At 40.0% G+C, this 26134-nt stretch overlaps 1 protein-coding gene across 1 annotated transcript in view; it reads right to left on the minus strand.

Moving 5' to 3' along the window:
- The window catches only part of cdin1 (CDAN1 interacting nuclease 1), a 52708-nt gene extending 50019 nt beyond the window's left edge, over positions 1-2689 (minus strand). The window contains exons 1-2 of the mRNA XM_010767560.1: positions 2630-2689; positions 2213-2347 (exon numbers count right to left, since the gene is read on the minus strand). Coding sequence (XP_010765862.1) covers positions 2213-2313 — 101 coding nt within the window. The 5' untranslated portion in view covers positions 2314-2347; positions 2630-2689. The remainder of the gene's footprint in view (positions 1-2212; positions 2348-2629) is intronic.
- Between the last annotated feature and the right edge of the window lie 23445 nt (positions 2690-26134).

The raw sequence follows: 26134 nt of genomic DNA on the forward strand, positions 1-26134 counted from the left end.
ATTAATGGCAATGATTATGAAATGGTTTTGAACACAATGCAGCATTCAGATGTTTGAGGATCATGGCCATTCATACTACATACTCATCAATGGAAGTTAATGTTGCTTTTTTTTTTTTAAATAGACTAATACATATTATTTAATAGCTAATAAAATATTATTAGAAAAAATGAAAATTATTGATAACTAAACAATGTCATTCATGAATGTTGACTGCTGTTATTTAAAAAGTTAACATAACAATAAATTATATTTTATGTTATAATTAGCACTTAATAAGTGTGTATTCGAGCCCCCGAGGAAACTACTACAGCCTCTTTCATGACGCTGGTAGCCAACAAATGAATTTGCACTTCACTCAACATAGCTAGCATCATTTGGAAATCGACCCAGTGCGATGTGAAATTATTTGATATTCAGATACCTGTCTTTTTTTTCTCTCCGAGCATTATAGCCAGAGAGATAGAGTGCAGGCTTGTCCACAACAAACCCCTAACCCCCCTCCAACCCTCCTCCTGCCAGCCCCAGCCTGGCCAATATTTACGCAGTGGCAGGGCTCCCACACAGTCCGAGGGGACAGGAGGGGTGTGGGGCGGGGGTGGCTGACTGCCGTGCCTGAGCGCATGCTAAGAGATGATGGATGGCCTAGTCGATATGTTATGTCTTAAGAGCCTGATTTCCTGCCAGTCCAATCACTAACCCTCCAGAGCCCAGCTCAGCTGATTGGACAACCAGAATAATTTTGCAGGCTGTGAAAACACTGCTGCCGTGCCTGTCTGTCAGGCCCAGTGACGAGACTCAGGGATTTTAAAGAGCAGGAGTCTCCCCAAGACTGGTTATGGTGAATGAAATAATAACAATAACCAGCGAGACTAAACAAAAGAGCCAGCTCCTCCGGAAAGAGAGATCGTGCTGAATTATTGGAATGAAAACGCTCCAATGTTTTTCTTTAATTATTGCACCCACCAGTTCCACTTTTTGAAAAACTGGTATTTGGACTGTTTGTTAAAGCCAGTTTGGATAAGAAAACCGAAAGGTGAAAGGAAACTCAAAATAAACATGAGAAGGAGCTCCTAGTGGTGGTGCCTAAACATACAGGATATTGAATGAACTTTATACGCATGACATATTCCGTAAAATGCTGACAGTGAGAATAAAGGCAAGATCAAGCTCTGCTGTGTCTCCTTTGGGGTTCTGATACCTTCTTCTAGATTGGTGATTAGGGCACAATGGAAGTAGGAAGCTCCAAATACATACGACTTTGTAAGTGACCTCGAAGGGATCAGCCATGGTGTCCTGGTGGCCTTGGGGGATTACACATGTTAGGTTCAATAAAGTGAGGGCCCTCAGTGTCAAGGAGAAAGGCAAACACAACCATTAACCTCTCTCTTCGATTTCTGGAAGTGAAGGCGCTGCATGGCAAAACATTGGCTAATGCTGTGGTGGAAGCCTATAGAGAAACCTGTGTAGAATTAATTAGTGGTCATAAGGGGTGAATTAAATGGGGTTATACATATCTAACAGGAGATAAAAAAAAAAAGAGATGGTATTATTGGGAGTCGATAGATGTTAAAGTCATCACTCAGTATTTCAATTATTATCCAAACACATTATTTTCGGCAATTTCGGACACTATTCATTGATGTACATTATAGAAAGTATGTTAAAAACACAAAACATTTACACGTGAGGAAGCTCAAAGAGTTCAGCGCAGTGGTGGACTGTAAGTATAATTACTCAAGTAATGTATTTAAGTACAAGTTTGAGATACTTTCACATTATTTGAGTGTTAAAATGATTTGCTACATTTTACTTCCACTCCATTACATTTTTAGTGGCAATATTTTGCTTTTGACTTCACTTACTTTATCTGACAGCTTCAATAACTTTGAAGAGTCAGATTATGAACGGAAAAAATATATAAATCAACTAATAAATAATATTTGTTATAGGTTAAGCTACCCAGCAATATATTAAGTAATTAAAATTAACCCCACCCTTTACCAGCTGCAACATTAAAGTGATAAATGAATGCACCAATAATTATAGTCCAATAATATATTATTCTGAAATGGGGCATTCTCCATGATGAGTTATTTAACTTTTGGTATACTTCTTTGTTTTGTGCTTTTACTTGAGTAGGGGTTAGGAATTCATGCATTTTATTTATAACAGTGTATTGATACACTACTTCAGAAACCGGGCCACTTACTTTGGAAATCTTTCTTTCAGAATCTTCATACATTGACGGGTGGGTCTCAGCTGATCAGTCCATCTCACAATCTCCTTATATTCAGCTCGGGACAGCTTCATCTTCTTTGATTCGTATGACTTTGACTGTATTTATCTGTAAAAACACATAGTGAGAGTTTGATTGCCGGATGCTCCAATAGCAATCTGATTTAGAAAGGGAAACGACAACAGGTGACTGGCAGCTGTCAAAAACAGCTGTACCTGCACTGCTAACCAAACATAGCTTTATGTTATGACTGGCGCTACATACGAAAAAACAACAACCCAACATAAAACATTTCCTCACATCATCTAAAGACTGCTGGATGCCAATGCATGCAACACATTGTAAAAGATGATCTTGGTTAATAAATGTGTGTGTAAAAGGGTTGTTTACCAGCGATTCCAGCAGCCTGTTCACACTTCCCGATAGCAGCTTCCCGCTAGGAAGTTGAAGAGGTGACTTTTGTGTGAAGAGCCCTATGATTGGTCGATGCATCTGCGGAGCTGAGTATACCAGCATGTGATTGGTTGGTTGGTAGCACGTAGGCGGAGTTCTGCTAAAACATGCTGCTGCTGCTCTGTTACTGCAGCTACGAAGCATCACTGGATTCTCCCCAAATGCAAGCAATACAAAGGCAGGTACTTGAAATATTTCGCCATAGTTTCTCCTGCAAACTCGTTGACTGCTTTCCAGTCCCACAGGACAAAATAAAGGGAAATTCATGAAAATGCACCGCCGTTGGTGGAATTTTTAGAAAGCGAGTGAAAAACAATTGAACATATCAGGGAGCACCTTGTTGAATGATTACATAGTAGTACTGTTGAACTATTGACAACAATTTAAGTGTCAATAATGTACGTTTAGAGCTAGTATTTTTCTGTTTTTGCATAGGCTACAGTTGGTTTTACTGATATGTTCAAAGACAGACACAAAATGGGCAGCCTGAGCCTACAGCCTGCTTTGGGCCTAACTCAACTTCAGTTTATGCTAATTATAATTCTGCCTCTTTTGTAAATATTTAAACAATTGCAAATCCAGACAAATTGCCTGTTAAAACAAAGTATAATCATTAATTTAATGTTATTGTGTTTCAGCTCCTAAATGCATTTACCATTTCTGATAACAAAATATTTGATTCAGGATCAGTGTTGTGGTAGGATTTTCTTTAAAAGAAAGTCTGCCAAATTCCACTGCACGTCATTAATGTGTATATATTGTAGGTAGTTATTAGACTGTTTAGAGAATATTGGTCTGGTCTTTTCTTAATTATTTCCTTCATTCTGCAGGAATTTCTGTGGACCATCCATCCCCAGCTGTGGGTCCCCAGAATCATCAACACCTTTCACCTCACCAAGGAAGTGCTTTAAATGCCCCTGGCAGAAATATGTAAATCAGGCCAAGGGTGATGGTGTATACTGGAGAGTACTGTAGAAAGAAATTGTAAAACATACAAGAACAATGTTTGATATAAAGGATAACTGTTTGCTTTGCTGATGGTTGTAACATTTGTAATTTCAAAATTGCTGGTATTTTAATGGAAATAGCTATTCAACAAAGGCAAGCTGAAATGTGAAGAAAGATGGTCAATAGTCAATTAATGATTCATTGTGTTTCCTTTTTTCCCTCTGAACCATATGATTGCTTCTGTCTGGAGTGTTGATTTTACCATACTTAGATAGGACTAAAATCTTTAAGACCTAATTTGTCAAATACATCCCTTGAGATCAATATAATTTTACAATGGCATTGTTGTGTAATTAGTCTCTGAACAGTGCTAAACCTCAGTCTACCCTAATAGATTTTCTCTTTAACATTCTCTCTTTGCAGATGAATGCAGAAAAGTCTCAGAGTAATTTATGGTGAGTTTTTAATTTCTCTTAATTTTGTATTCTCAATACAAAAATTATGACAAATTAGCCTTAAAATGTGAAAAAATATCAACTTCATTTGGCATCATTGTCCGCTAGCCTGTGACTACATCAAACCTTTCTGTAAATAAAACATTCTTTGACAACAACATTTGCTGGTCTTCTCCATTGTGAGTGAACAATGCATCGGTGAGCAGAAAGGCTCTATCTGACCTGTGGTGCATCAGAAAGTAGAGCTCATTGTTGTTGGGCAGTGTTGTATGATGTCTGAGATGAGCTGAGGTCTCGGGCTGTGTGTTCACCGGCACAGTCCCTGGATCTGAAAGGGCTCAGTGCTCTGTGGTGGCTACAAAAGGGAGCTGTGTAGTGGGATTGGTATGGCAAGATAAGATCAGGGCCTCTGAGGAAGTCTGGTCTGATTGCTACAAAGGGCTGAGGTCAGGGGCAGGAGGAGCAGTTTACTCATCTAAGTATCAGAGGATCAGGGGGTTTGATGGGGAGCCGCGTGTGTAATAGGTATAAAAGGATCAGTGTAATGTGATGGTATAAAAAGATAAAAATCAGAGAAAGGGTTGGAAGGCAGTGTACTGTAATGGCCCCAAAAGCGAAGGGATCAGAGATTTTGTTGTGTGGAGGTGTCTACTTGTGTGTGTTTGTACTCCTGTGTGCACACACACAAACACCCTTGCATTGGATCAGTTTGTGTGCATCTTTGATGGCTTTGAGAGCCACAGTGGGCTGTGATGAGCTGAAGGAGAGCGCGAGCGATGGAAGGGATACAGGGAAAGGATGCAGGGGGAAAGACGAGTGCTTTGGAGGCTGCGTGTAAACAGGGCAGTGGTACACACAGTGCCGTTAACCAGCTGTGAAGCTAGCTCACAGTGGGAGATGGATTTACAAAGGATGTCTCCCTCTGATATCCAGGAGATGCCGCACTGATCTCTGCTCCACTGCTCTCGGCACACCATTGTAGTGCTAAGCACTGTGCCACTAATGGCACTTATATACCTTAATGCTTGGGAAACATTTACATTTTGCTTGCAGCAGAAGGAAAGTGTGTGTGTGTGTATGTGTGTCTGTGTGTGAGAAATTGCTTTTTATCGACAACATCTTCAGCCGATGAATGTACGATTTTTGAGGTTGTGTAATTTCCTTTACTCATCATACAGTTTAAGGAAATTGCTAGCCCTCCCATGTCTGGCACATTAGTCCCTCCTTACCATATCCACTGATATTACTCACCATACACAGAGAGCGTTTTGTTACACTAGATCGTCAGCATTACTGTCATAATGTTTCTTTTTTTCCATTTGTGAAGTCAGTGACTTCACTCCTCTGCACTACAGAATTCCTCTCCAATCTTCAGGGAGTCTGGGATCTCAGCTCTAAAAATCACAGTTTAAACACGAGGTAAGCCATAACCAGGAAATGCCTGTAGTATTAGCAAGGTATCGGATTCATGCTTTCCCCCCTGAACAGCATGACTGCCCCTGCAAATCCCACATCCATATTTTACATCACGGGAGACAAGACACATGTGTTTCACCCTAGCTTTCAAAGCTGTTTCTTCCATTTATTTTATTATCCTTTTAATGAATTTAATTACAGGACATGTAATTAAATGCAATTGTGCTCACCCCCACAACACACACAAACACACACTCTCATGCCGACACAGATGCACACATTTGGCAGTAAATTGCTCAAACAACATGTGCGATGAGAACAAATTTACTGGATTAACAGGGGATTGATAATATTTTGGGATTGTATTTCACTCTAAACGGCTGCACGCGGAAACAAAGGCTGCAGCCCAGGCTCATTAATCATAGTCAACGGGTTGCCTGGGTGCAATTTGCATGTCCGAGGTGGCTGCACATGCTGCCGTTCGGCCTAGGTTGCTGGATCTGCCTCGATTTGGCCAGACTGTTAACGTTGCGTCAATCAAGGATAACCCAATAAGAGTATGACAGAGGAAGAGGGATAAAAAACATTTTCTCCTCATTACCCAACGCTCCTTTCCCTGTCTGCCCAACCTATTTCAGTAAGCACTAATTACACTGGCAAGAGGAAAAAATGAATAATTCAGTTTTATTTATTACTCAAATTATTCTTATTTGTTTTTTAAAACATAAATGTGTTTTTTTTAAATACTCTTAAATGTATAATTTAAGCATATTGATACACTTTAACATATAATAACTAATTAAAATGTGTTTATATTTGGTTTGAATGATACATCAAATAAAAGACTAGCCTTTTAGCCTTATAGACATTTTTTGAGAGAATAATCATTTTTATCTTTAAATAAAAGTTTTTTGGTTAGTCTTTATTTTTTTATCAGTCACAGTTTGGAGCCACACTAAGACATTTTCGCTGCAGATAATTGGGTTGAGGCATGATGCAAGTTCAAAATGAGGCACAATTTCACAAAGCTGTAATCTCACCAGTGGCTCAATACACTGAATTCTAATTATCTCGTCATGAACTTTAAAAAAAGAGGTAATTTTTTTTAATGGCTTTTTAACACCATACGAGGTGTGTGTGCATGCATGCATGTCTGTATGTGCATGAGATAGAAGTTGACACACGTATGCATGCATTTGTGGGTTTTTGTGTGTCAGGCACGCACACACAGACACCCACCGTCACCACACACAGACATGTGAATGCGGCTTGTGTCTGGTGTAGCCTCTCTACCTAGCTCTGCTGCCGAGGCTCACGCTGTGCTCTCCCCCATCCCCTAATATCCTCGAGGCATTTTTCTCATTATCAAATATTGTTTGATGTCTTTGTTTCTTGATGATTAACAATGGTCACCAAACACTGGTCTGGATTGTTTAAAATTTAATTTTGGGGCTCTGAAGTACCTGCAGAGGGGCTGACTGGTGGGGACACATGTATTTTATGTGTGCTATTTCTCATGCTGAAATGCAAGAGGACACACATTGAAAAACACAATAAATTCTGGAGGAGAATCATTAGTGGAATACTCGTGGTTTTTATGACCATTGTTATTCAACGCTGTATTGAGATGCAGTAAATTATTCTGTTTATTATGGCTTTATGGATTCAGTCCCATTTTCAGAATAATTATGTTGTCCCTCATTCTGCATAATAAAACTCTACATACTTTTTGTGTGTTTAAATATACATGTAAATGATACATATATACACTGTAAATATTTATTTTTCACAGTACCAATTTATATATTTTTTTCAAAATGATTATTATTTGTGCATCTTTTGGATCTTATTCGTGTTTTGATTGTTCTGTCCATGTATATATTTCTGTGGTAATTTGAACATTATGAAGACAAACGTTGCCTTAGCAATCTAAGATTTATGACGGAATCGACATTGTAAGCAAACAGATAGGGAAACAACAATCTCCCCTAATGTCAGCATGTCAAAACTATATTGAATACTTGAAATATCTGTGTATCTGAGGCTGAATAGCAGCCATTGTATCGGTCTAATGATATTATCTTCTGAAATCTGGAGTGAAAGAAAAATGGCAGAAATGAGCGGTACCATTGTCTGCCCCATTTTATTTAAACAAATTGCAAGAGCAGAGAGACACAGGCTGAGGGAAAGAGCAAGCCAGGGAGAGGGAGACAGACAAAAAGGGAGAGAGAGTGCTCTGTAAATGAAAGGTTATGCGTCGTCCCATGTGTTTGTATTGTCAATAACTGGAGAAGGCTGTCAAGAAAGTGGGGAGATAAAGGTCAATAACTCAGGCAAATGTGTTTGTATTTGTACACTCCTGCTGATAGCATAGCAAACGTCAGGGCCTGTGTCTGACACCCTACAACAATAACACAAATAGTGGGGCTAGCACTGGAATAGTCATTATTATTGTTGGTGCTGGAAATGAGAGGGAACCTCAGCACATGGCGGTGACAGCTGCCGCAGTGTCACTCAAACGTCACTCCATAATGAAACACGCCTGAGATCAGAAAAAGCGATGATAAATTGTAAACATGAAGAGATAATGTTGCTGGATTCTTTTGATATTTGCCTTATTTCTTGTCTCTAAATAAATATCATCATTACCGCGTTTTTTATTCGAAGCACTCAAGAATAATTACGGTTTTATTTATTTCTTGCTAAAAATAAAGATTAAAACATATAATTGGTGTTATTTATTAATCTAGGATTTATTGCTTAGCATATCAATTGTTTACTATTTGTGTTTGTTAAATAAATGTTGTAATTATGAATTTTAGCCCTATTTCCCAATTAAAATGGTTGGTTAAACATTTCTTATTTACCTGAAAGACAAATTGGCAAGTAAATAAAATGTATGACACTTATTTTTGCGACACAAGGTTAAACTGTAATCTAAAAGCTTAATTTATTTTTCATGACTCCTATACGTGTGGAAGTGTTATTTTATTCCGGAGCCATTTAGTGTATCTCTCTGTGGCCTTGAGTGTAATAAATGTGCAATTAACAGACTTAACTAATTCATGAGGAACATTGTGAAACTAACGAAGGGCATAACTACTGTACAGACGCTGCTGTCATTGGTGGATATTGTTATTGTTCTGCTTTTAATTGCAGGAGGAGGAGGAGGCGGCAGCATGTTTTCAATATACGTCCTCGGTTACCATAGCAAAAAAAAGAAACACTGGCTCCCTCTTGACAGTTATATCTAACGTCAGAGGTACGTGGAGGTGTTAACTTCTCTTGTTTAACCAGTTACCAAACAAATTACCCCTTTTAACGCACAACACAAAGAGAGCAGATATAAGTATTAATGCCTCAAGTTACAGCGTGAAATCCTCTGGCCATTCATCTTGTTCTAAAGAAAAAAGTCCCCTATGTTTTTGTGTCTCATTATCACACAGGCTTCCTTTATTATACCAAATATAATTTCTGCTATGTTGTTACTCTGGAATCTACATGAATTCCAGGGCTTCTTCCTCAAGGAAAATGTGATAATTAAGGTATAAATCATTTTAAGTAAATAAAGCATACTGCCCTCATTCTGTGCTTTAAGTATATTTAGGTGTTTACTTGAGAAGCTTAGTTTCTGTTGAATCATCAGCACACACGATTTGCAAACGTTGTCTTATTGTTGTGAGCAGATGAAGCAAAATGTACTTTTAGTAAGTGTGTAAAGTCCATAGGGGAAAGCGGATCCTCTCGCTGTCACCCTCTCCCCAGTCAGTTTGTTTGTTGGTTGTGGAGCCTCGTAGTGGTTTACATTACATATGATTATGTAAATCTGGAGCTGTTTCTGTGCATTATGAGCCAACGCATTGTCAAGATCTTTTCTAAAGCAGTCAAGTAGCTATTTCTGAATTCTTTTATTATCTGAAAGTGCAACAAAGAAAGTCTTTTGTTCACTGTTTGCCGCACACACACTCACATAAACACACAGATACGCGCGCACTGCTCCTGCTGCCGTCCATGACTTACTACTGTCCCCTAGTGGTGCTCCACTCCATAGTCTCTCCCAACTCTCCATTTCCATCAACTTTCCACACTTCCATTCACCTGACTTCCCCCTGTCTTTGTGCCGCTCCCCCTCTGTGTGTCCTCTCGCTGCCTTATCATGCTCAAACATTTAAAGGGTTGATTTGTGGTATTGTATGACAGAGAGTTCCAATTATGCAATGCTGTGTCCACAGTGGCTTTTCCCTTCAATGGAGGGCTCAAACAGTGTCAACAAAAACAGGAACCCTGATGTTTTGTGGCTATTGTGAGGCCAGAGCCCGTGTCAATAAGGTATTGTTTCGTGAGAGTGCCACACCGAAACTGCAGTGAGAATGTTATCAGACCTGTGGAAATAGGGTGTGATTATAGTGCTAAAATGTAAGTATGATTGTTTGGACAAGCCCAACACAAATGCACACAGAGAACAGCCTTGGAGACTTGTCACCTCTCCACACTGTTTTTCTTTCTAAGATACAAAGCACTTTGAAAGAAAAACCTTTTTGCATCTGTGACAGTTTTCATCTCATTCTATAATTACTTCTCCGTTATTTATTCTTTTAAGAATATTTTTAGTGAGGTCAAAAGAGTACTCTCTTATGTTTGCCATTGCTGAGCTGTTCCTTCGGGATAATAGTATGCTTTTTTATACTTTTTGTTTTCCTTTCCTGATCACTGTTATCCCAGCCCTAATTGGTGTGATAACCTGGAACCGTGGTAATAAACAGTAGGGCAAAAGGGTCAGTCTCCACTGGCGGTGCACGGACACACACAGTCAAGTCACTCATGTCAAATGACCAATTATACAGGTTATAGAGGATGGCACCTCCGTCTCCAGTGCCCTGTCCCTCCTGGGATAGCTCTCCAACGAGAGGGCCATCACTCAAACCCAAACCACATTCATTCATTAGCCTGTTAAGATGGGCATCAATTATTCATTAAGAAGGTGGCCAGTGGATTATTTCTGTCAGCACCAGGCTTATTGTATCAAAGGTTGATTATGGCTTGGTTGATTTAGTATGCACTTCTGTCTGTGTGATCGGTCAAACATTCTGCAATAATACATATTTAAAACCTCACTTAAAACTATTTTTTGTATTCAGTTAGAATTGTTGAAAACTTCTATATTTGCATGATTTTAATAACTTTTTTATACTAGAGTGTACGGCACCACTCACTTTCTTGCTTATCATTTAGTTATTTCACAGCACAATTTAAATTAAACCTAACATATAATATGTTATGGGGCCGTCTGGATGTATGAGTAAAATATTCTCACAACCTTTCCTTTATTCTTCCTGTCCCTCCTTAACAATCTTGTGCTCACCTCTTTTTCCTTTCTCCATGGCATCATCTTCAAGATTCACACTCGCACTACTCTGTAAAATCTTTTTATTAGAATGTTAAGAAGTCCTGTGGGGATTTTTTTAGAGAAACTCTCTGAGAGAGGAACTAGTAAAATAGTCTTGCTAAACTGGAGGACTGAAAAAGCCTTGGCCTAGACAGCATGTATTAATACAGTCCATTGTTTTACTATGTGCAAATTCCACCAGACTGAAATAGTTCATTACATCATGCATGATATCACTGAAATAGTACTTAAAACATTTCAAATATTCCTTATATTATGTTACACAAGGGGGATTGTTTAATTTGTGCATTTTCCTAGTATATTTTTTTAAAACAGCCCGATCATAAGAACAGTTTGTCAGTGCAACATCTTTTATAAAACACTTTTAGAATAAAGAATACTTTTCTTTCCTTTGACCCCGAGTGACGTGTGAAGTGACATTTATGCAAAGGTTGTGTGTGAGGCAATGTTTTAGCAAATACAGATGGAGTGTTTAGGAGATTAGCATTCTGTTACAACACTAGAAGCACACTTGAGTTTCATGTTTGCGGGGCTTTTCGATGACAAATTTGACCTCCGTCTTCAGAAAAGTTGTTTAAAACAGCAGATAGCATTCAGGGAAGCAGATATGACATGTAAATATACACCAGGTAAACAATTCATGCCTTGTTTTTATCAAAGAACATTTTTGTACACTTTTGTTTGACTTTCCTTGGCTTATTTACTGAGTTTAAAAGTGTGTGTGTATTTTATCTATTGGTCATAGAATTCTTTTAACTTGGCTTTCATAGAAACGTTATTTAAATACAAAAAAAACACTAGTGGAAGTCCACATATTGTCCTGCTATTTTTAGAAAGTAGTGCTATTTACAGACTTGGCTCGAACAGTATGCACGCATTGCTAAGGTATAAACACACACGCAGTAAAAACTTCATGTGTTCAGAACACTAGATCACTCCTCTTGGTGTATTTTACCCTGACCTTTCCTCCCATTACCCACCCCTGCAAGTGTTAAAACAATACTTAAGTGTCATGTTGTCGCACAGTGTCACCACTTTATATATATGTTAGAAAAATTAATCGTAGGAAAAAAAATCAAGGGTGTGTCGCTGTTTTCGGAGTCGTAATGAAGGATAAACATTGTGACGAGGTGACAGAGCGCAGACCTTGTACTTTGAGCCACAGCAGGCTCGTACATGAGATGCAATGACAGCCCTTAGAGATGGTGGGGAAATTAATTCTTGCTCAGTGTAAAGAAACTATTCATAACCGCTTTGCGAGAGAAAACATGAACAATTTTTCATATGGATCAAAGTGGCCATCTGGTTAAATTCACACAGGCCATATACTGTGTTCCTGTAGCTCCTTTACTACTCTCGGTGGATTTGCTTAATTGTCTATCTTCCTTTTTCCCTCAGGTTTGTGCAGCACTTGCAGAGTGAGACTCTCTCAAGAATGTGTCTAATTTAGTGGCTAAGAGGCAGATTTATACCTGTGCTAGTTATGGAGAAGGTTGCTCCCTCGAGAAGCCCAATGACTGTTTACGGGCAGCCCGACAATGCCTTAGCAGATGATGAAGCACCTGCCAGAGTTCCCCCATGTCTGCTCGCCTCCCTTCTTCTCACTTTCTTTCTTCTTTCACTCTTCCTTCCCCCTTTCTTACTCAGACTTCTCCCCTTCCTGTCTCCTGCCCCTTTCTTTCCTTTTCTCAGCAGACACATCTCCTTCAGTTACCATGGAGTTGGGCCTTTTACAACCATTCCCACTGCTCTCCCCAGAGTGAGCCCATCTACTTACTCCGTCTGCCGCTGAGAATACGAAGGTTTTCGTCTCCATATCCCTCTACCATTCCTCCTCTCTCCCTCCCTCTTCACACACATGCTGGATAGACAAATTGTCAGCAACACACACACACCGGCGAACAGAACTGTGGTCAGGTTTTGTTTATGACAGGGAAAGGCAATATCGAGATTGTTTCAGAGTAGTGTCATCACGTGAAATGTATCGCTGTCAGGAGTATGTTTTATATGTCTGAGCCCTTGGCTGAAGCCATTTTGGGAAACAGAAAATATATCATATGACCTCCTCTGGTATAAAAGTAAACTATCAGCTGTAAATCCGATACACAACTACAGCAGTGTGTGTGGTGAGGTGGGGAAGTGAGTTCTCTATGACATGAAGCTCACTAGTAAAATAAAGATCAGCTGTTTTTTTCATTAAATTATAATAAAGATGTTTTAGAATTTCAGAAATATTGTGATCAATATATTGATGTGTATGAAACTAGAACTGGTATAGATTTCACTAAGTAAAATGTTTTTTTCAGAAACCTTTAGTTTCTGTTATGCGATTTGCAGCCCCTAAGGTGAATAAAAAACAAAATAGACACCATGCATTTCATTTTTCCGTACTGTGATGTCTGTTTTTTCACTACTAGTATATTTAATAAAATTATTTGTATTTAACTAACATAACCTTTAGCTTTTCTCTGTTACTTGAGAAAGGTCAAACGAACAACTTGAAAACCAGAAATGAGGAACAATTATTCTGCCAGCTCCTTTATTTTAACTTTCAAATTTGTTGTTTTCTTAAATTGAAAGGGGTTCTAATGTTGGCTGCCTTTGAGTTTATTTTTCCTGCAGTAAAAACTAGTAAAGTTTTTATATGATATACCTCCAATCGCATGATTAATGTCAATCCTTATGTCTTTCTAAGTATTTTAATAACAGAGTTTTGACCAATGCATGGGCAACAGTGCTGTAGTTCCATTTCCTCCTTCTCTTGATATCCAGCCTGCATTATACTCAATGGGCCGTGACTCGTTAATGTATGTGGTATGATGCTGCACCTGTAATTAAGTGTCAGTTTATAAACACACAAACACTAATAGTACCCAGAGCTTTTCTGGGCGAGCCCGGTGATGGCAATAGCCCATCCATCAATGTCCCTAATGAGGCTCCATATAGACAAGTCAGTGGAGGCTTCCTGGGCCGTTCAGTCTTATTTTTCATGCTCACTATGATAACCACCTAAATCCCTGGTAAGAAGATATTGTGTGTGTGTGTGTGTGTGTGTGTGTGTGTGTGTGTGTGTGTGTGTGTGTGTGTGTGTGTGTGTGTGTGTGTTGGGGTGTGGTCCTGGTTCTGTTCAAAGTTCCCATTAACCTCACTGTCATTTTACTGTTGGTGATGTTAATCAAAACCAACACCATTAAGTGCGAGGTGGTTAATATGGCTTCTGTTTTCAATGTCGCCATTAATAATACGACGTAGGGAGGCAAACTTGAGGAGCTAATGAGGTGTCACAGGTCATTTAGACCAATCAGAAGCCACCACAGGACATTAGCTAAACAAAGGCCTTGGCTTTGATACAGTATGCTACTGGGACAACAACGCAGCATGTCACGGAGAATGTCGTTTGAGCAACATTAACACTTATTAAGCCGGGACAAGCTGACACCAAAACAAGGAGGTCCTTCTCTTCGCTTTCTGGTGATCTTGTTTATTTATGGTCTCAGCAAACCCAACATTCCCCACTGAAGTTCTTATGCAGCTTATGAGTGATAATCCTCTTCCTGTTTATTTGAATTAAAGATCTCACATGTCTCTCTCTCTTTTTCTTTTAGGCTGAAGAAGCAAACAACACAGAATGTGGTCGTCATGTTTAGCTAGCGGATAGATCTACAGTTTCAGAAACTGAGGCCCTTTCGCCACGGGACAGATTTCATTCTTCCGGATCATCGCTGCACCACGACTGACACGAGGTTTGGACTGGGTCTGGGATACTGCAGGGGTGAAAGGAGGTTCTCAGAATAATATTTACAGTATCACTGGGAGTGCTGATGATTTATCTGGGGGACTTATGATAGCAGAGATCAGTGTTCCTGATGGATAATGTGTCTTTAAACAGTATGTGTCTGCCTTGGTGTGACATTTATGTGAAAATAAGTTAAGAATACTTACATAAAACTACAGTCACGAAGTACTTCCAAGAACATCAGTCAAATAAGGCAAGTAAGTTTTAAATTATTTGTTGATTATTGAAAATATTGTATTCAGATGACTTAACTTTACAAAAGTTTTGAGAAAAAAAACCTTGAGTTTATAAAACGCTCATCATAATTTCCTAAAGCGCAAAAAAAAACAAGGAAATCTGAAAATCATATTTTAAAAGCTTTGTCCAGAGAACATTTGGAGAAACGTTTTACTGGAATCACAAAAGCCTTACACTGGTTGATATATAAATTCCTTTTTTTATAATAGTTCCAAAAAGAATAACTGCTAGTTTTCTTGGTATTGAACATGACGTGCATCTCTCTCCTATAAGCCATCATATGTTATACCTTTTCTGGAAGTACTTATGGATAAGTGTGCTTTAATGTCACAAATGCGGAGAGACCTGTCTTGAAATACTTTCACACTCCTTGATATTTGTTCTGAGTGTCAGTATGAAAGCAGCCCGATCAGTGTGTCAGCGGGTAATCACAGAGGAAGTGACGTCTGACAACTACGGCCTGCCACTGTGGTTGGTTCTTGAAGAGCCAAAGGAGGTGGCCACGTCTCGGCGCTAATGGAGGAGGATAAAATGGCCATGTCACTCCTGTCAACGTATTATGTTTTAAACCTAGACAGTTGTTGTCGCGCTTGCAGGCCCATAATTTTATGCCATTAAAAGTGCCAAGTGGGAAAGAGTGAGGGAGGGAGGTGGGCTCGGAAGTGAAAGCAGTTGTGAAGGGGGGGTTCTACCTCTTGTTCCCTTCATGCTTGATTCCCTGCCACTTTTGTGCTGAAAACTTTTGGCATTTCTTGAAAGCATAAAGACTAGTTGGGGCTTTAAAGTTATCATAAAGTCAATCATGTTGGCTTGAATTACCCGGCAATCTCTGTCAGTTAGTCCCCTCTCAGCCGTTACTCCAAGAGATGTGTGTGTGTGTGGTGTGTGTGTGTGTGTGTGTGTGTGTGTGTGTGTGTGTGTGTGTGTGTGTGTGTGTGTGCTTGTGCATACATGTGTGATCCTCTGTGTACATTATTGTGTATACTGTAAACGTGTGGGAGAAGTGGAAGTCGGAGGATCAGATGAAAAGTGATTGCGGAAGAAGACTTGATTTTGTACTCATTTTCGTGCCTAACTGTCTATTCAATTGTTGACAAAAAGAAAACTGTGTAAAAGAACAGATTTTTTATTTTGATAGAAAACATTAAGTTGAAACTTTTAAAAGCAGAGACATAAAACAAACTGTGGAACCAAATTATAATGCCCTGCAGGTTCAAGCAACTTTTACACTTCTTCATGAATTGCCTCTAATCGAAAAATGTTGGCGGGAATTACTGTCACTTGCTGTCACTTGTTCCGATTTGTATGCATGACAACCTTTTTCATCTCAAATAATACTAGACCCCACAAGGTCTTTACATTATGGGCAAACATTTGCAATTATGATGAACTCCGCCAGCTTATCTCAAAAGGAACAGGTTCTTACTGATGGACAAGTAGACATTTTAATGAAATAAACGGCTTTGAGCTGATGAAATAAAGATTGCTCCACCTTAGGGCACACTCAAATTAAATGATCAAGATGAGTGCATGCATGCTGCTCACATTAACTCAGGTATGGTAACCGCATTATCACATAGCACTTGTTTTATAAAGTATAGAAATTGTGAATCTACTGCTGTACACAGTGCATAAAACGTGCTAAAAGTCTGTTGTTCTCAGCTCTTTCCTGCGTAGCTTAAGGCCTCACAGATTCACTTTTACTCCATTCACAGGGACAAGCTAATGTTCAAACCATGTGTTGTCCCTAGAGGCTAAGCCAGTGGACACTGTGATGCATGCAGTTTTATGCGTGAAGTTAAACTTGGGCCCGATGGCTTGTCAGAAGCCTGTGGAAGGAGCCCAGAGTCCTTTGCCTTAAAACAATGTTGGTGTTGGGGTGAGAGGGACTGTGACTGGCAATGGGAAACACCTGTGCTGGGGTGAGCAGCCGGGCAGTATGCTGGGGGGGGGGTTTACCACTGCTCGAAGAGGAAGGGAAGGCTGGAGGGATGTATTGGAAAAGCCACTACATCCTCACCGTAACTGCTGAGGACTAAGGAAATTATTAGTTATTTCTTTATTATTGCTCCTAACATTTTTACACGTTTGTGCTGCAGTCAAGATCCAACACCAGAGGCTCAACCTGAAAGACCATGTATGTAAAATAATGTGTTTAAGCAGGCATATCGTACATGTACATTAGCTGATATTCAAAATCTGGGAATGGAAAATGTTCTGATGTCAGAAATGTAAACAAAGGCATTCTTTTCCCCTTGCATAATATTTGAGTAAAGATTTGGCTCCGCTGTGACAATCGTAGGACCTGGATTTAGTTTCTCTCGTTATGTATCAGTGGGATCCAGGACTAACTACAGTCATTTAGAAAAACTGCAATGCTTCTGCCATCCATAAGCCTGTGGCAGCATTTCAGAGAATCTCTACACGGAGAATAATGGCAGTTTTTATCTTCACTTGATTTGTATTCTGACTTTTTGTTGGCTCGCATGGCTTTAAAACATTAAGAGTAGAAACATTTTAACCTCTTAGCTATTTCAAAAATTCACAAAACTAGTTTTTTGGTTCAAACTTTTAATAAAAAGTTAACATTCATGTCACAGTGTTAAAAAGGCCTGCTGATATATACATGTACCAATACAACATTTTTTATTTCTTCATAGTAACCAAAAAGGTTAAATGCATAAAGGCGATGCAGGCATGTCAGTTTTATTGGTATTTAAATAATACCCAGCTATGAAAAAGTGTGCTAAGAGTATAAACATGCAAATCCCAAATGAAACAAAGAACTCACATTTTTACAGCCAAACATCTAACCCAGCTGTAAATCCATCAGCCTCTCCTCAGCGGCCCAGCGCTCCCCCCTCAAGTCAGGTTGATCATTCCATCTCCTGTTTCTCTATCCTGAGGTGCCTGCTGTCAATTTATCAGACTCTTCCTTTTAATTTCATACTTTCCACAGTGTAAGCATCCATCTCCGCTGTCTGCAGCACCGTTAGAGGGTTCAGAGCATAGCGCTGTGAAACAGGCTGATGTGTAGCCTGAAACTGACAGGGAGGAGCGCGTTTGCGATGGAGTAATGATCCCTCTAAAAATAAAAAAATAAAACTGTATACTGTGCACACAGTTTGCTTGTGTATATTTTCTATATGTCAGTCTATATCGAGTGATCTCTCGTATTTGTGGTTATTAAATGTTGATGATATTTTTCTGCAGACGTTTGATTCGGAATTCTAAAAAAAAGTGAATTTAGCAACGTGTGCTTCAGAGAGAATTAGTAATATGCGGATAATATTCCCTGATTTGAGTTATATACTAAAGTTAAGATGTATACTATGCTACAGGGAAACCAGTTGTATAAAACCTGAAACACCATGTGAGCAGTATAATACATAGTCATGTACATTTAAATATATTCTGTATGTACACTACAGTGTTATTGCTTAAATCTAGAGATTTTACCGTATCATCTTGAATGCTAGAGTGTATTTTAGTAATCAAGCATGTCATCAGTATATTATGATCGTATAATGACAATATTGAACTGCATTTGCTTCATTGCTCTCCCTGGGACACACATCTAGAATTAGAAAAAGTCGATTTGTACAAGGGTTGACACATAAAATATGATAAAGTGAAATCTTAATTTAGTAGACACAAACCTTCTTTTCATAGTCCTCTCCTCATCTCCTCTTTCCTGATCGTCTCCCTCTCTACGTCTAACAAAATTAATTACTGTATGTTTTATTTCATGAAGGTGTCAGGATGAAATGATGAATGGCTTGTAATATCAAAAGATTAAAGACACAATGCAATGAAGGACGCGCCTGCTTACACTGTGGCAGCGCTTACATGCAGACACATGTACACACACGGCAGGCACACACAGTCTCTGGGGCCTTTGGTATCTGGTTTCATATTTGATATTAACTTACTGGGGGAGCGCGTATGGCCACAATGTCATTACCACTGGTAGAGGGCTATAATAGAAGTGAACTTTTCAAAAGGTCCTTATAATTGCAGCCTGTGTCTTCCTGATAAAATGCCATATTGATATGTACACTGGTCGTCTCATTACGGCCACAGATGAAAAAGAGCATTTCAGCGTTCTTTAATGAGCGCTGTACCAGTGAAGGTCATGTTAATGGGGTTCAACTTGCGAATGGGAGCCAGAGGTAATATTCTAATGAGAAAGAGCCACTACACCACTCTAGTAATTCTGTAATTGCACCCATGGATGCCATTTTATTTTTGCCTGTGCAGTGCTGTTGAAGTCTGTTGTTATCATTTGCAACATTGCCTGTCCACTCTGGTTTGGTTTGGTGGTCCAGTCCAAGCTCAGTACGCAAACACGCACACATGCTCTTATTAACATATTTCAAATCCACTTCACACACCATCCAGTGCTTATTGGAAGCTACAGTTTATTCATTGCTTACTTATGGGTGGTGGGACATCAGAACCACCTAGCATAAAGAATGAATATTAACCCCAGTATGCAGCAGCGTGGCAGAGCAAGGACAGAAGGAATGTTTTTTGTGCATTTGTGCATGCATTGGCAGTGTTTGTCTGTGCATGTGTTTATTTTGAGTTTGCCTTAGAGCATGTGTGTGTCCAAAGAGTAAAATAAGAACAAATCTTTATGCCTAAGGCTGTTTTTTAGCCTCCCGAATCTCAGTAAATTCCTTAGAATAACATAAACGTTTGCATATTACAGTTGTAACGTGGAGATCATGTGGATTAAATATTTGTATTTGCAAGAGCTGTACATTTAGATTCATATTTAGAATATCAAGAGTAGTCCACCAATTTACCATTGCACTTATATAACATTTAACTTATGATGGACTATTTAAAAAATATGTCGAAATGTATGAAGAAGAACCAGAGAAATCAGCTTTCTTATTCCATGCATTTTACTTACTTGTCAATTTGTAAAATAAGTTCCCCTTTAAGAAAATATAGTAACATCCCAGATTCTGTGAGGAGAACAGAGAAGAAGTAGACTGACGTATATCTGATACTGAATGTCATTTCCTGTGCTAAACTGTTTTCCTTGAGTTCACTGAGTAACTGTCCCACTGAGCAATGCTGACAAGACGAATGGACGGACAGACGGCACGTGGCGACCATCTGCGGTTGCTAGGTGGCCTTTCCTCCATAACAACTCTCACATTAGCTCTAAACTCAGATGAGAAACAGAGCCATGTGTACTGTACCTCTGCTACCACACATGTTTACATGTAGATTCTGCTCAAATAGTGAAATTGCAGGGCTGCAAAGGGTTAATGGCTTGAGACATTCATAATTTCTGCAAAAACAGTGAGTGATTTAATCTTAGTTGAACAGTAAATAGGTTTTGTAATACGTAGATTTTGATTAGCATTGTTAAGAGGCCAGCTCCAAATTATTCATGTTGATAGGAGCACAAGTTCGAGAGTCATTCCTCTGATAGAAAGATTGGGTGAAAAAGAGGTGAAAACAGTTAAACATAAACTAAAACAGGCTTGTCCCCTCCCTTCTCCTCTGCACTATTATTCCGTCTCTCTCGGTCATGTCAGTTTAAACAGGATCCTCAAATATTTTCACCATGACTTGAATGCACATGGGAGATGCACAACAGAACTAGAGGTTAAAGATCATACAGCTTTTTCCCTTTTAGGACCCAAAAATAATTTTCAAAGTCACGAATCATCAACATTCCACTTCCTATTCCAAACTGCTTCAATTCAAGGGAATGATGAAAAAGTTGTAACCTTAGCTTATAGAGTGAAAAGCTTAGGGGCATATACTCTTTGGGGATTTAAAATTAGCAATTTGTCAAACTTCATTTAAAGCACTGAAGTGTAGATGGATTTCTGTCTGCTCTGCCTTTGACTGACTAAAATAGGAGAACCTGCTCCATGTGATTCAGGCGTCTGTGTAAAAGTATAAGGGTGTTTTAAAGGTGATAAAAAAAACGGCAAGGCAGTGAATATCATCTTGTAGATAAGACAGCCACCCAGCTTTCCACAGGCTACATCCGTTTTATTGCATCTGGCAGCGAATTAAGGCACGTGTGGGAAAAAAAGGACGATTGAAAATGAAACCCGGGGCTAAGACCGCATTCAGCCTGACTGCTTTCTTCCCTCAACACTGACATTAGGCTTTGATTCTCACATGAGATCCTCTGATGATGATGATGAACCATAAAAAATGATATAGCTCAATAAAAGTACAAAAGGCGCCAGTTCATAAAGAGGACCTGAGGGCCATGTTAGGTTTGGTCCGTGCCAATGCATTTCTTCTCCCTCTGCCGGCTTTTAGAGATGATTACCTTGGATATTTATGGATGAAACATTTTTTGATTTGAGGTAGTAAGTGTGGCTGAATGTTTGTGTCTGCTAGGTACTTCGAGGCTGTGAATATCCAATAGAGTGTTTTTGTTTTTTTCTCTTGCCAATACTAAAGATCTATGACCTCTTATCTGTTAGAAACTGGGATAATGTAGTGTTGTTGTCATCACTGTCATCATAAATACCACTGGGAAAAAAAACCTAATCCAATAAATGACTGGTGACAGAATTGGAAAACCGACTGATATTGACACACAGTTGGAAAGGACAGATGAGACGGTTGTTGGAGTTTTCTTTGTCACCTTCAATGTCCACATTGAATTCAGTCAAAGTCTAAAACATATAGATGGGTCACATGCCGGCATATATCATAATGAGACAATGCCAATACATTGAGTTTTGTGTCAATACATGGTGAAAGATCAACTTATATCTGCAGCCAAGAAATAGGCAACATATCGGGCCTCTCCTCCTTTCCTCCCCTCCTCTCCTCCCCTCCCCCCTTCCTCTCCTCCTCTCCTCTCCTCTCTTTCCACATTGATTCTTGTATCCTCTCCTCTCTATTGAAAGAGAGCAGGCAGGCTCTAGTGAGCACCAGCTCCCTCCTCTTCAGGCAGCGTGTGATGTGACTTGAGCCGTGTGATCTCCATGAGAGAAAACCCTGATGCATACAGGAAATAATCAGGGCAACACAGGCAGGGTTCAGAGGAATGCAAATATTTTCAGAGTGCTTAAAAAACAATACCACACACACCGCCAAATACTAACCCCCCCTCCCCCCACTCACCCTCTCTAACACACACACACACACACATGCACACATTTAACCACAATACATACCCACACATACATCACACAACAGAGGAACACAAAATAAACAACCAGCCCCCTGACAAAACTCTCCCCAAGTGCATTTGCATAAAACATTAAGCTTAACAAAATGATTACACCTGACAAGTTGAGTTGGAGGAAGAACATCGCCGGTGGCAGCCAGTTACTTGCAGATCCTGCAATCATTCTCTCGTCAAGCAACTGTTTCATGGCCGCCTTTGTAGGCTCTGTCATGCCGCTGCATCGTGATTAATCCTTCCCTTTTGTTTTTCTTTTCTCCCTTCCACCCCTCTCAGTCCCTCCCACAAATCCAATAAGTTGCCCTTAAATCAGGTTACCCTGCACCTTGCAGATAGGAGTATTGTGATGGATATGCCAAAATGCATGCCAGGCATCCTGCTTTTGTGCGGAAGCCCTGTGAAATTGTACTGCTGTGATTCTGCATTATGGTGCTAAGTGTTTGTCTTGTAATGCAATTAAATTTGCTTGTAAGCCGCCCCCACACTCCCCAAACTATTGTGTGCTGTATTTAATAATTTTATATACGCTCTTTTGTGACATTGCCATTTAACCCGAGGTAAAATAGAATAATTTAGAGGAGTATTAAAAGAATAACTTTAGAGTGTTTGCCATAGAGAACATAAGCTGGATCATTTTTGAAAAAAAAAGATGACAATCAAAACATTAATATCCTTCTCACTCTTATAAGCCTGCTGAAAATTCCTTGCTCTGAATACTTTGCTGAAGGATAGCTCGCAGATAAAGAAAGAGAGAGATTATTGCCTCCTTTCATTTCTGCCCCCCTGGCAGAGGTAGGTATGGTAATATGGTTTTTGAATATTTGCAAGCATAAACTTAAGAAATGAGTGCTGATAAGGAGTGACAGCAACAGAGGCAGCAGAGATCTTCAGCATGACAGGCGATGTCAAAAACCCCGGTGACGCTGTCACTGTGACAAACTTTTCAAAAGAACAATGCACACACACACACACACACACACACACACACACACCGTTATTGAAGTGAGCTGCTGCAAGCCTCTGACAGTGTTGTCCCAGCAGTTAAAAAATGGAAACATCACCTAATTATGCACGCCATATTTTCCCTCTGAATAGCTAAGCCTACAAACTTTCAACGTATGTCAATATACTTTGCAGAGCTCCTGGGTGCACCGACATATTGGTAAAATGAAATATTTATAGATGAGGTTCATGCTTTGTAATAATAATGCATTCAGAAAAAATTCTAATTCAAATGAAATATTGAAACTGTTAATTCAAAAATATTATTTAAGGGATGGGGGGAAATAAACATAATTTGAACCCTAGCCTGCACTCTTTTTGCTCTGAACCTGACATTCAATTCCACAATAACAGGTGTGTGAATGACATGCAGTTTATTTTATTGAGTTTTACTCTTCTTTTAGTCTTAGCTGCACTTTTATTAGTAACTCTGCAGACTCCTATCACGTCTGCGAGAAGCCGCGAGGATCATTACTTTCAAAAAGAACCAGCTGGCCCATTGTTTAGGATCTGCCAGCTGTGTCTATTTTCATAACCCATTTTCCCTTTGTTCTAATACACCTCCCTATAAAAGTACAGAGACAGGAAGACAGAGTTGTATTTCACCATTTTCATGAACTCTTACCCTTATGATATCCCAATGCTCTACTCCTAACCATTGTGTGTGTGCGCCTGCATGCATGTACGAGTGTGTATGTGTGTATGTGTGTCAGTGTGCATGTGAGAGTGACTGTGAGGAGGAAGGCGAGGTCTGTAATCACCTAATCCAAACATACTCTCGGGGAATCTCATTACTGGACCTAACAGTTCCATTTGAACCTTATCTGGTTTCAATCAGCCGCCTCTCGTTTGGAGCAAGGTGCAGAAACTTGATTCCTTTTGTCTAGAAGTCTCTGCTATCAGGGGTCTCCTGTTTGTCTTGTCTATCACCATCTTTTACAGCTAACGGTATTTTAAATTCCCCATCAGCAGTGAGGAGAGCAACTTCAGTGGCAGTTAAAAAAAAGAAAGAAGCTGCTTCTCGTCATCCAGCTTGCAAGTAGCGGTGTGTGACATCAGGGGGTTTGAATGTGCAGAATGGACGGCTGCCATGGGGAACTCCCGCTAACCCCACACCCTTGCACACTAACCCCAGTTCTTCCCCAGCCACCCGCTCCCACAGCCCCCGCTCCACATGTAAACGGACATTAAAACGAAACCTGACCCTGGCCCTGGAATCTGTAAGGTACTGGGTTTTCTTTTTTCTTCTTTTCTTTTTTCTTAAACAGGGAATCCTTCAGATTGTGTGTGTGCAGGCATGCATGTGTGAGTGTGTGTGTTTTAAGGCACTTCAAGAAGAGGGTCAGACAAAGGTGATCGAAAAGCGACGTCAGCCTCAGCGAGTGGACTGTCTCAGCCATCCCCAGATTAAAAAACTCCAGAAGGTTGAGAGTCGGAGATAATCACAGGATCTGGAATTCACAATAACAAACTGGCCATATATCTACCTGTCTCCGGCCTTCCTCCCCGAGACGGCCACAGGGTCAACTAAATGGCTGCATTCCATCAACAGCTCTTTTTTTTCCTCCTGCTGGGCTCCCAATGAAGTGTCTGGAAGGATCATATACGGCCTCTGAAGCTAAACTTTTAACTCTTTCTCCACCTACCCACCCAGATTTTCTTTGTGTATTTATTCTAGTGCTTTTCCAGCACTGGGAGTCAAAGTTGAAATGACAGTGTCACTTCATCATTCTGTGCTTAGAGTTTTGGAAAGGGGACTGAAACTGAGACTGAAGGGCTGGATCTCATGATTAATGTGGGAGTCTGAGGTGAGATGCTACTAAGACCACTACAGCATCACAACTGTGACTCAAGCTAAAGGGCTGGGGGCTGCAGCGTGGGGGCTGAGGTTAGAGGTCTGGAGCTTTGTGGCTGGGGTTAGAGAGCTTCCTCTGAGACTTAAGTCGGAGCCACGGGCTCTGCGGCTGTAGTGATTTCTGGGTTGAATTAACAGTTGAACAGGGGAGCTGTGAGTAGTGTCTGGAGGGGGCTGTTGGGGTCTGGCGGAGGGTCTAGTAGGGCAGGTATGATTTACATAGCTGTGAGAGAGTCCAGGATCTAAGTCTGCCCAGACCCTTCCCCTGGGAGCCTCGTTGAAGGAGGTGCCATATTGTGATACATGTGTGATTTATGTTCCCCGTGTACTCTTCCCTCCATCGCATGACAACTTCATTATTTATTTCTGTTTGTTGTGATTATTTGCTTTATTGCAGCGAAACTGTATATTACGTAGACTTTTTGTAAACTTTTTTTGCAGCCTAGAGATTTGAAAGTGTGCCTTTCTTTTCTTCAGATGTGTTCTCTGCAGAGGTTAGTCTTTGTTGTTACCCGTGTACCCGTCTAGACACTGAGGATAATTTGTCCCTTTGCTTCCTCCTCTGCTTGCTCCGTTCTCAGCGAGGGAAATTACCTTACAAAGAGGGCAAAGGGTTGCCGATTGAAAGTAAGTTATTTCGTCAGTGTAAAGTGTAGTAAATAGCCCGAGGTTAGGAGAAAATAATGATATACAGTCCTGTCCAGAGGGAGACTACAGCATGAGACACAATCAGACCCTTGCAGAAAACTTTCTGAAATGCTTTCAGAGGATGTATTTCATCATGTTAGATTATTACTGTGGTTCGCACCACTACTGGATGGTTATATCATATTCATATTCTGGCGCGGAGTCTCGTGCAGTGTGCAACAACATTCCTTGAGCGTAGTGCATGGGGTTTAAGGCTGTAGGGTATATCTAAATTCAGTTATTGATCAACGCTGCTTCAGAAAAAGCAAAAACGAAAGCCCCTGTAAAGACATCAGCGTGTGCAGTTACACAGCAGACTGTTTAATTCCCCCCTCACTGCTGCATTCAAATTATTTGCTTTCGCTGTCGAAAATCGAAGGGTTGTAAAAATTGACTTCCTGTACAGCCGGAGAGAAATAAATTTCAGCAGTATTGACAGCAGCAAAACAGAAAAGC

This window comes from Notothenia coriiceps, unplaced genomic scaffold (assembly GCF_000735185.1).
Source record: "Notothenia coriiceps isolate Sejong01 unplaced genomic scaffold, NC01 NC01_scaffold00004485, whole genome shotgun sequence".
In the NCBI taxonomy this organism is placed as follows: domain Eukaryota; kingdom Metazoa; phylum Chordata; class Actinopteri; order Perciformes; family Nototheniidae; genus Notothenia; species Notothenia coriiceps.